Source organism: Monodon monoceros, unplaced genomic scaffold, assembly GCF_005190385.1.
Source record: "Monodon monoceros isolate NGI ecotype Baffin Bay Population unplaced genomic scaffold, NGI_Narwhal_1 Super_Scaffold_18, whole genome shotgun sequence".
Classification (NCBI taxonomy): Eukaryota; Metazoa; Chordata; class Mammalia; order Artiodactyla; family Monodontidae; genus Monodon; species Monodon monoceros.
In genome coordinates this window covers 121,163,313-121,175,978 of record NW_021703774.1, presented here as the reverse complement: position 1 = coordinate 121,175,978, position 12,666 = coordinate 121,163,313, and the positions used below count along the sequence as shown (strand labels likewise).

Below are 12,666 nucleotides of genomic sequence, written 5' to 3'. Positions count from 1 at the left end.
AATGGGTTCTAGAGGTGGTAATGAATGATATGAAAAAGAGTAGAAAGATGTTACTACCAGGTAATGAGACCATCAGAGGAGCAGGACATTTTTTAGGATGAGAGAAGATTAATAATTTTTAGAGAGCAAGGGAGGATATCAATTCCACTTTCCAACCTTGAAGTGTGTTTAAGTTATGAGAAAATCAGCATGCTCCACTTTTAAAGGCTATAAGTGAACCATGTTTTAGTTGAGACTATGAAGGGGAGGAAGCCTTCAGTGGAGAGGATCAATGACGTTATTGATCATGACATAAGGCACAATCTCAGCGTTTAGTGGGATTGAAGGAAAGAGAAGTTGGGTCATGGGGAAAGCTCAGCACATTGTAAGAATGAGACAAGGGACCGAAAAGATGACCAGAAGAGCCTACATGTTTGATCAACAAAAGGGAAAGCAGTCCTAAGTGAATTAAATTGCAAAACTCTTAGTGGACAGTGGACTCTCTGGCCAAATGGTTCAGGTCCAGGCCTGCATATTCTCTTTTTTCTCTTCATAATAAAAAATTTGCAATTGCAGCAACAGATGGGTATCAAGAAATAGCTACAAGGTTCAGCACAAAAGGGTGAGTGCAAGGAACTGGGCAAAAACAACATATGAACAATTGATTCTTCACCTGTGAGTCATAGAGACAGACAGGATACACACCTTGAGTCAGCTTGACGGCATCACAGCTGGGTAGTCAATGTGGCTACTAGTGATAAATTAAAAACCTGGGAATTTTTCAAGACTTCTCCCTCTCTCCACAGCACCCCTTCCACCTCTCATCTAATCCATTACCCACACTTTGGATTCTGCTTCTTAAATACCTTTCCAGTCTATCACTTCTCCCCATCCTCACTGCCACTATCATAGCCTGAGCCATCATCACTTACTTTTACAACTGCAATAACCTCAACAAGTATGAACTAGGTACCTAATATATGTCATATATTTACTAGATGCTTTCACTGGCTGCTTGATATGTGCTAGATCCCATGTAGAGATCAACCTACAATCAGGGCTTTCAAGGAAAGTCGAGTAAAATAAAAGTTACAAAACCTTGTGATTCAAGCTCCCAGAAATGAGAAGTGTAGGAGTTCAAGAGATAGAAAGTAATGGAGAGGAAAAACCATCTTTTTTAATGTTTTTAGTTAAACCTTCTAAAGATTACCATGTTCTTATAACCTTCTATAAGAGCTGACTCATGAACCTGTCCCAAAATATAATTTTATTAATTTCATAAGTAAAAGGAGGAATAAAAATGGCTTTGGGCTGCACTTTCAACATCTCTTAAGCATATTGTATTCATTTGCCTCCAAATTTGATTTAATCTAAGCCATTTCAAAACAAAATGCTATATTATTTTTGTGAACTATCACTACTTTCTGTTTCGGCAATAAGTTTATGCTGATAAGTAAAAACAAATCAATGAATAAAATGCGAGTTTCAAATTGATGCTCATTCAGTACTATTTCTGCAGATGGCAAACTGTGTACTGTTATTGTGAATTCAAAGATGAATAAGACAAGATCCTCTCCTTCAAGAACTCACCCAGTACACAAGGAAATAGTACACATAATTAGGAAGCAATGTGATTAGTGCCCTGGGAGCTCAGAGGAAGACACCATTCATTTATCCTGGGGAGACATTCACAGAGATAGTGACATTTTAGTTAGAATGAGAAATTATCAGTATCTGTTGGTGGTTGGGGAGAGAGTCCCAAATGTATCCATCTATTCATTCATGAACTGATTTGTTCATTTTACATTTGTTAATGAATATCTACTATATGTCAAGAACCAATACAAATGTAAAAATGAACAAAACACAATTAATACCCTCAATAGCCTTGCAGTCTAGGGAAAGAATGACATGAAAAACAGTAACTTTAATAAAGTGTTATAGATGCCATGATATCAATTTTGTGCAAGATTTCATGACATTTGGTCATTTTAACCTAGAGAAAGACATGCCAGGATGTCAGAAATTTCTGCCATGATTGTTCTCTCCCATTAAAATAAAAGGATTCATAGGGACAGATTCTTATTCAGAAGTGAATAACTGTAGCTCCAATAGGAGCTTTGTTCAGTTCATCTCTATCCCCAGTACCTAGTTCAATGCTTGGAGCATATTAGTTATTTCATAAATTATTATTATTTTATTTTTTATTTTTTTGCTGTACGTGGGCCTCTCACTGTTGTGGCCTCTCCCGTTGTGGAGCACAGGCTCAGGACACGCAGGCTCAGCAGCCATGGCTCACGGGCCCAGCTGCTCCACAGCATGTGGGATCTTCCCAGACCGGGGCACGAACCCGTGCCCCCTGCATCGGCAGGCAGACTCTCAATCACTGCGCCACCAGGGAAGCTCAATAAATAATTATTGATTAATGGAATAAATTTGAGTCAAAAAGAGGATATCATAAACCTTATGGGTAAAACCTGACTATTTTGCAGAAATGAGAGAAATGTGTTTTTCTCCAACAAATTCTGGAGGTTTCTGTTCTGCACTGCAATTTGTATAAAATTAAAAAAAAACATATTATAGTTCCATGTTTCAAGTGTGAGTGTAAGCATTGTGCTAAGTCAGGATTGTATTCTGGCCCAGTTCTGCCATTCCAAAACTGTGTGATGATGGGATTCTGACCCTTTCTGAATCCATTTCTTTATTTGTTAAATGGGAATAAGAACATGTCTTTACATACCTTGGAGAGCTGTTTAAGGATTAAATGATCTATTGCATGTGCATTTCTTATGTAAACTTCTTTAAGGCATTATATAATTATAAAATATACAACATAAGTAAATTTCTAAGCTTTAAATTTTATAAGAATGCCTTCGAAAGGAAGGTAGTTAAGCAGTTGTTTTTTTTTCTGTTTTTCTCTAGTGCAGTGCCTGGAGATGACCACCAAGCGGAAAATCATCGGCCGTCTGGTGCCGTGCCGATGTTTCCGAGGTGAAGAAGAAATCATCTCAGTTTTAGATTACTCCCACTGCAGCCTTCAGCAGGTGCCAAAGGAGGTCTTTAACTTTGAACGGACATTAGAGGAACTTTACCTAGATGCCAATCAAATTGAAGAGCTACCAAAGGTAATTTTTGACAACCTAAATATGTACTTCAAATGAGTATTTCATAACTCCAGAGACTTGGCATAATGATAATGCTAACTACAGCCTTCTATCTAGGTAATTGACAAATCATTCAAATTAATATAACTTTTCCCAATATTCTCATTACCTTTTAATGCGACTCCATTTGCAACTTCATGTAATATGCCAATAACCAATTGAACTCCATTGAAATCATCATTTTATGTAATATGCCTTTTTATTTTAACTGAAGATGATCTCCAAGAAAATAACAGGTTGGTAGGTTGAGATCAATAGCTTATGTTTAGAAAAGAAAGGGAAAATATGGTACTCTTTATTCCAGAACTGAAAATTTGTATGTTGTGTGTTAAGGTGACATTGTTTTAAAGCCTTGAATTATATGTTACAAGTCTAAGAAATGCTTTTACATACACACACACACACACACACACACACACACACACACTCACACACACAAAGAGTCAAGTATACTATTATGAAAAACATGCTGTTATTTCTAGAATTTGAAATTTTTGGTTATTACAAACATCACTGAATTTATATGGCATACAACTTATACATATAGTGTAGCTAAAATTTTTTAACTAATGTCAAACTTTACACACACATACATACGCACTGCCATTATGATCTTGTGCTATGCAAAGAAAATGTCTCCTATGACCAGAAAACACTGGAGAGATTAGTTAAAGCAGACTAAGGCCACACAGCAGAAGGTTCAAAATCTAAATCATTGGATCCTATTGTTCACCTAAATAAGTGACTCAAATTAAGTAGCTGGAATGGCATTCACCCGTGAAGAACTTAATGGCTAAGAGGGGGAAAATGTCATGCAATACATTTCCATTGCTTACGCTAAAAAAAATGCATGTTAAATATCCAAGAACCAGAAAAAAAAATCTCCCATCATAAAAACTAAGTTAATATCAAAAGCAGAGTAAAATGCTCTGATCAAAAGGATTTTTGAATGATTGTTTTCATTTAGGATGATGGATTACAGTGTTTATATAACACTTCAGAGACAGGAACTATTTAATGTGTACTTCAAAACCAATATCCTTCATTTTTGACCACCTATGTGTATAGTGTCATCTTGAATCTTTGCCCAGGAGGGCTGAATCAGACCTAAAACATTTTGGCCATATGGATTAACATCCAGATTGCACATAAGTGGAGGCTGGACTGAAATGGGCTGTGTCTTCCACCAGGCTATGAACTACTCGAGGGTAGAGGGAAAGATCTTATTCATCTTAGATGAATCTTTCATTCTTCATCTTTGCCTCCCTGTACAGGAGGATACATGGTGACCTTCACATAATGGATACTCAATCTATGTGTTGTTGCTGCTAGATGAAACAATGCAGAGAACTTCATGTACTATAGGACTTGATTAGTAAGACTATATAAGGTTAAGCAATTCATAAATGTGGCATTTAGCTCTAATTTAAGAAATTAAGAACAAAGTTTTGTTTTTTTTAGGTCAGGTCAATCTAGAATTGCCAGATGAAATAAAGGACATCCAGTAGAGTTTAAATTTTAAACTAAAAAACAGGCCATTTTCCAGTATAATTCTATCCCAAATATTGCATTGGGTATATTATACTAAAACACAAAACAGTTTGTTATTTCTTTGAAATTAAAATTTAACTGGGCATTTTATATTTTTATTTACTAAATCTGGCAGCCCTAGGGCAATCCAGCCATTTAAAATCTTTTTCTAGATGCATGCAACAGAGTCTGTAAGACAAATAGTAAAAATATGGTTAATTAATCAAGTACATACTCATTTAATATCTACTCTGCTACACAGTATTTGAAGCTTTAGGGGGGTTATAATAGAAATAAATCTCAACCCTTGCTCTCAAGGATCTGACAACCTAATCACAGAGAAAACTGAAGCGTTAGAGGTGAATACACAATAAAGTAAAATCAGGGCCAAAGAACGAAATCCTGTGGTAGAGCTTATGTATAGAGAAGAGTTCCACTCTTGGAGGGGATGACCAAAAAGCACAGATGCAAAAACTAAGATGGAATATATGTAGAGGGAAAGGAGAGGAGCAGCAAAGCCGTGAAGAGTCTGCAGCTGCAGGTGCAAGTGGGCAAGTGCTGACATATGTAGGTAGAGTAGGGAGAACAGAGGGAACCCAGATTATGAAAGGTCTTGAGAGTTACACAGCATTGTTTGACTTGATGCATCAGGCAGAAAATGCCATTGGAGAGTTTTACATATCAAGTCAGTCACTAGGGGCTTAATGAAGAGAGCTTGGATTAACAATAAATAAAAATAATACAAGTGAACCAAGGATTTGATAACACTTTTGCAATGTATTAGAATTCAGGAGAAATGGTTATCTTTTGTTATTGGTATGATTTATGTATTTCAAAGACCTTTCACATAATCTCTCAAGGTTTCTTTGACTCCCAAAGTTCAATATTATTAGTTTCCTAAAACAGCCCTGTAAGTTCCTTTTTTCTAAAGTATCTGATATTGAGATATGACCTAAATTATCTGACTTTGAGATTTGATTACAATAATACATGGATATATTTGTGCATTATTAGAAAAATAGGTAAATTAAGAAACAAAAGGACTGACGTAACAATTAGGGCTCATTATGTGTGTTTCAAGTAATACAAAACCCAATCCAAACTGATTTAAACAAGAAATAGGCTTGATTGGCTCACATAAGTGGAAAATGCATCTCAGAACAAGCTCCAGACTTGGTATGTTTCTATTTGCTTTGTGTGGAATCAGCTTTATTCTGAGGCTGGCTTTCCCTCATGGGGCAGAATGGCTAGAACTGTTCTAGTGTTCACGTCCACAGCATCCCAAATTAGAAATTTTTGGCCTCTGAAAACTCTTTCTGAGAAGGACGAGAAGTGTCTCCCCCAGAATTCTTCAGTTAACTTGTCCTTAGGTCTCATTGACCTTAATTGTGTCACATGTTCATTGTTGATCCAGTCCATTTGCTATGGGATCCACTATGTCAAGAAAAATGAAATTACTCTAATTGGGTTAAACAATGATGGGCCACCTCTGTAGAGTTGTGCTTACTGGCAGCAACACAAGGAAATGAGGTGGAAGAACTGTTGGAGAGATTACCACAATGTACACTACAAACAAAATGCTATAAAATCGCTGTTTTGCGAGGAAAAGTTCCTCTTAATCAAAGTTTGTAAGGACTTGTAGGCAAAGTATTGAGCCCTTAGGGGATTTAAACCTTTCAAAGTTAGATTAAATGAAGTATTTTTTGTCCGCCATCTTATTTTACTGTTTTCTTGGTATTATTTTGACGTTATTACCATTGTGATTTGAGATTTATTGAGTAATGAGATAACTATTTGTATTCTTGATATTACATTACGGCAAGAATTACCTTTTATACATTTTAAAAATTATTTTCATTCAGATATTTTATACTGAGAATGTTCTAGCTGGCCAAGAGTCTGTACTGTACATTCTTATAAAGCAGGTAGGGAACAGAGTCAAGGTTAATGGCATTAGGAAAAGAATGTCAAGAGTGTGTCAGAAAAGATGCAAAAAATAGATATGAAAGAACAGGTAGTGTTTTGATTAGGAATAGTTCAATCTGTGTTGCTTAATTTTTTGTAGTGAAAGGTAAAAATACAAAATAACGTGCCTTTCACACAGTGATAGAAACCCACACAGCTTATAATTTAGTACTGCTTTGCTTGTTATTTGGAACTGGAAACAAAATTATAGACAGAGTAAGAGACGATCACATATGTATATTATATATGAAGTAATAGAGTGGGAAGACAAATGTGAAAAAAAAGAGCAATAAAGAGAAAATCTACAGAGAAACTTCTTGAAACTGAAGAGGAACTTTAAAAAAGATTAAAGAAATAATTTTGGTAAAGTCAATATGTGACCAAAATTGAAAGACACAGAGTGAATTTGGTAGAAGAGGTTAATTTATCCGTGTATAAAAGAGTACGGGACTAAATCTGCAGTATTGTACTTACAAAGTTTTCCCCATATAAACTACCCAGGAGTATTTTAGAGATTAAGAATTTAGGATTTGGACTCAGACAAACCTGGGATTAGATCCTAGCACTGCTAATTGGTTGGGAAGGTATTTTATTTTCTGAAAGCCTCAGTTTCTTCAGAAACTGGGAGAAACTGTTTAGCTGGGAAAATAATATCATCAACTCCTGGGATTATACAGATAGATAGATAGATAGATAGATAGATACATACATACATACATACATACATAGGTAGATACATAGGAGGGTAGGGTGCTTGGTGTGATAATGTTTGTGGAGTACCTGGAATAGAAAAAAATCAATAATTGGTATTTATCATTCTCCTCCCATAGATAAAGGAAATTTTCCATGTTAATTACCCTGGGTACAATAGTAAGATTTTGTAACATTTCAAGATAGTTCTGGGTATTGACTCTCTCAAAAAATGTTGTGGCATGATGTCATTTCTAACTGAAATCTCCAAAGACAGCTTCTAGAAAAACAACCCTCTGCCCATATTGGGTGATAGGTTATTGACCCAAATAGCTACACCTGCACATTTGTGAGGGCTAATACCACCACTTCCCCAGAGAATTTCCTTGATTCACAGAATCACATTATGTCATTTTTGAGTAAATGCAACTTTGGAAATTATTTTATTTAAGCCCTCAATTATTATAATAAGCAAATCAAGGCCAGAAAAGTTAATTAACTTATCTTAGGCCACATGGGATATTAAATTCCTATCCAAAACTAAAACCAAAGATTATGTGTTAGTTAGGATAGAAGAGATTATGCTATGGTAACAAGTCAAAATGTATCACTAAAGTTTGGCTTTGTGCCCCATGAGTGTTGCCAGGGACCACTGCTTTCCAGGAACCTATAGCTAGTAACTAGTCCAACTTTGCCCCCAGTGCAGAAATGTCTACCTCTTATTTCTATTATAACAGTCATCCAACCTCTTCATGAACGTTTCTATTATGGAAGAAGTCACTCAATTAAGAAGTAGACCATTGTATTATTGGAAAGTTCTGATTGTTAGAAAGTTCTTCAGTATGTTAATGGTGTAGATCCATTCACCTATCTATCCATCTAAAACTTGGCTGGGCACTCAGAGTGCTACTAAGATTATTAAGGCCTGCCTTCCCTGGACGAGGAATTATGCTTCTGGCATTACTGCCTTGATCCTTAAAATATTTTAAAGGAATTCATAGAGCCCCTTAGAGTTCTGTTTTGCCTTAGAGTTCTGTTTTCCAAGACAAGTTTCCAAGTCCCTTAGACCGCTTTTCAAGGACATGCTTCCCAGATGCTTCATCATCTTAACAATATTACGTCTAGTGTAGAATATTGTCAGTGAGCTAAGAGATGCTAGAAAAAACAAACACCTCCATATCGGCAGTTGCTTTTTCTGGGAAGAAAACAGACATTGAGAAGCCAGGTGCCAGGCAAGGGCTACCGAAAAACACTTGCATGGTGCTCACGATTCTGTGTTGACCACTCATGCAGGGCTGTATAGCTAAGACATTGATCATCCAATATAAAACAGACAAAAATTTATCAAAGAGGGATATTTTAGACTGGTGAAAATTTTGTCATGGCTTGGATCCAGTCATTGGCCATGAAATGGAAGAAATCCCCACGGGCTTTTAAGAAAATAAATAAGCAACAAAAACGTACCTGAATCATTTGCCAGCAGCCAGCAGGTAAAATAGAGCTCCAAGTTAATGACCAATGAACGGGTTCTGACAACTATGTTGGAGTTGTTTGTGCCGAGCCTATACATAAAAGCCAAGCAAGCTCTCCACTCAGAGATTTGGTCCCCACTCTTTCCTCTGCTAGCGCTGCTCTTCCACATGGCCTGCTGCTTCATTTCCTTCAGGTCTTTGCTCAAGTATCACCTTCCTAGAGAAGCTTTAGCCATTATCTTACACAAAATAACAATGCCCACCACTGTCACTCACTTCCCCAACAAAACTTTAGGCTTAATTATATCTCTAGAAGATTTCGAGTACAATTCAATAGTGTTAACCAGTAGTAAGATACTGTGAAATAAGTTTTCATTGTTATAAAACATCGGCATAGCTCCCTCTGAAACAGTGTGTATTATTTTGCAGAGTAAGACCTCTGACAGTGGCCAGAGGTAGGGAAGGACAGGAAATGTGGGCACATATCTGCAGACAACAGAGAAAATCAAACTCTCTCATTTAATTTGTGTTTTTTTCCTTTTCTTAACTTTTGATGCTGATTCTTGGGGTTGAAGTGAGGTGAGATAATTTTTGTGGCTCCTCCATAATCCACTACTTAATATAGTACACTCTGCATTTTTTCTTACTCCCAAACTCTAAGTACTTTATCCATATAAAATAGAGCTTCAACATAATATTTTCCCAAGTTAAGGAATGTGCTCTTTGACTCTAGAAGCAGTCAAAGGAGGGATGTCAAAGAATATACTTTTACATGATGGTAGTAGAGGGTGGAAAAAGCCCTCTAAAATCCCTTTCACAATTAACGTTTTGTGATTCACTCATCTGAGATTCATTTTAAATAGATAAAAATGATGAACAATATAAGGAAGTATTCTGACAGAGTAGTGACTGTAGTTACTGGTTATTATCACAGAAGTACTACAGTAAATGTAAATTCTGAAGAGAGAAGACCTAGGTTTAACACAAGTTCTGAAATGAGCTCATCATGTGACTTCAGACATCTTACTTAACCCCTTTGAACCTTAGCTTCCTCTTCTGCATTAGATGCTAACAAATTTATTTCTGCCCATCTCGTAGGATCGCAGTGAGCACCAAATAATATAAAGTACATGAAAGCCCTATAAAAATGGCAAAGTGATATATAACTCTTGAGCTAAGAGAAATAGTTTATTTTGATAAGAAAGGGCATATGTTTAATGAAGTTGATTGGCTTCTTTAACATAAATTTAGACAAATACAGTACTACAATAACAAGAAAATATTAATTGGTCAACAAATGGCTATGATGTACTATTTAATATGGATTTACAGTTGTTTTATTTTTGTTTTTTTTTATTATAGGCCATAAAAAGGTATGGTAAAGATGAACATTTATTAAAATATATCTCAGGCTCAAAATCAATAGGAGCCTGAAGACCTTTACATGAAAAAAAAAGGATAGAAATCAAGAGAGCTCTGAGTTGCTGCACAGAATTCACAGCACAATGACAGTACAGACCACACACTGCTGCTCTTGTGAGGAGTGTACCTCCAAACACCCCCATGTAACCATGATATTTATTCAAGATTCAAATTCCAGATGCCTCCCAAAATATTATTATACAATTAAGGATGCTCTTAAAAAGAAGGTTGAGGTTCTAATGGAAAAGGGGAAATGGATTCCAGACAAGCCAAAAAAAAAACAAAGTGTCTCCAGCATTCTACACATCATATATCTGCAATTTTATTGATTCTTTCTTCTTTTAATTCACTGATGTCTGATACTTAGAATTTGGGAGACTGAAGCCATGTTTTTCTTACACCTTTAAATAAAATTGTTTGAAATCAAGTACACTTGCTTATTTTGTGAGAAGTCTAATGACATCAAAGGAGCCAGAGAAGAAATATTTTAGGGGGACAAATTCTGAGTTGCTTGTTCGTAATTATGATTTATTTATCAAAGCTTGAATGATCATTGATTATTTTTTTCTACTACTCAAGGGGAATCTTTCAAAGTAAAAGAAACTACTTGAATCACTATAGTTGCTGATTAAACAATTGTCATGTGTAAAAAATATGAAAAGCTTTGCTCTAGATTAAACATGGGCTAAATTTTCAAATGCAGAATATAAAAGCTGCCACTTCTTTAATAAAGTTGCCTCATTTTTAAAAACAAATTTCACATTAACAGGTAATTCCTTAAGTGTTTGTCTTGTATAAACATAGAATTGTCTATAACCATGGCATGTTACATAAGTAGCTCCACATATATCTATGGAGGGCTCTCTGAAGATCCAATAAAGGTGAAAAGAATGGCCTTTTCCAACTCTCTTACTCCCTCAAAGGTGTTCAGTGTGCATAGTGTGAAGTTATTTTGTGCTCCAGCACCAAAGGTATAGAATTCATCTGAATATGATAAAAACCATGTCCAAAATAAAACTGTCACATGCGTGATGCATAAATAATCAAAATCTGACTCTGTTTAATCTCTTGCCTGGAACATCTTTATCCAAATCTGCTCTTTTATTGCAATCATTTTGGCATTCAAATGCGTAGGTTTGTTTTTTTTTTCAATAAATAATGTAGATGGACTCTCTAGGGGCCCAAAGGAAAGTAAGATGTAGGACACATTTGTAAAAAACATTGTTTATATGTGGAAAACTTTAGATATTTTTTTCTTACTCAGATTTCTATTTTTGTTTACAATGTTTTATTGTTTCAAAAGTTGATAGTACCAACAACTCTTTATTATGTGTGTCAGTGAGAAACTGGGACTTCTGTAGTAGCCCAGTCAGTTTTTGAACTGTTTTATCTTCCAGCTAAAGACTTACTCATCCATCATTTATTGCTAACCTTTACCCAAATATCAAATCTCACTGAAATTTCAATGAGAATGAAACTCATTTGCTGATTTTTACTGCCAGTTTTTTGGAAATTGTATAAAAAAACAAATTTTAGGTAAAATATATCCATTGATTTGTTCATTCATTCAGCAAACCTTTCCTGAGTATCAAATATGTGTAGACAACTCTTCTAGAGCTGGAGATACATTATTGAGCAAGACCAACAACTTCCTGTTCTCACAAAAGTTACATTGCTGCAAAGAAGGAATGAAAATAATATTTAAGATAAAATGTTAGATAATGGCAAGTATCATGATGAAATTAAAGCAAGGAAATTGCTGAGAGACTGCTTTAGGTTGAGAGGACAGTAGATGCCTCTCTAAGGAGTGACCCTTTATGTTGTGCTTTGGATGACAGGGGGAGTCAACCATGCAGAACTGAGAAAGAGCATTCCAGGCAGAGGAAATACTCTAGGGTAGGAATAAATGAGGCATGTTCAAAGAACAGAAAAAAGATGGATGTGTAATGAGTGAGGAGAAAGCTGTATAAGGTGCAGTAGGAGATGTAGATAGACAGTGAGGCTAAATCCTGTAAGTTCAAGCAAGCGAGGAAAGGGCTTAAGATTTTATCCAAAGTGAGATAGGGGGCCACTGAAGAATTTTTTTAATGGTGATCTTAAATAACATATATATATATTTTTAAATGCCACTTTGGGTGCAATGTGGGAATACACTGTGTTAAGAGTGGAAGCAAGGAGATTAGAGGCTACAGTAGTTATATGGGTGAGAAGTTGGTAGTTTCAACTAGATTGGTGGTAGTGAAGAAAACAGAAGCATGCTCTGTAGGTAAAGTTAATAGGATTTGCTATTAGAATGGATTTGGGGGATAGGAGATTAAAGCCTGAAAAGGGATTTAGAAAGAGTTTCCATTGATAAATTAGGAAAGCAAGGAGAGAAAGAGTTGCTATGGATATTGGAGGAACCCATGTGCTGTTGTCATGGAAGCTAAGAACAGAGATGTTTT

At 35.7% G+C, this 12,666-nt stretch overlaps 1 protein-coding gene across 6 annotated transcripts in view; it reads left to right on the top strand.

The window, feature by feature from the left end:
- Positions 1–12,666, top strand: part of LRRC7 (leucine rich repeat containing 7) — a 499,978-nt gene that overhangs the window by 186,296 nt on the left and 301,016 nt on the right. For all 6 annotated transcript variants that reach the window (XM_029228809.1, XM_029228810.1, XM_029228806.1 and 3 more), the window contains one exon: positions 2,902–3,104. In XM_029228809.1, coding sequence (XP_029084642.1) covers positions 2,902–3,104 — 203 coding nt within the window. The remainder of the gene's footprint in view (positions 1–2,901; positions 3,105–12,666) is intronic.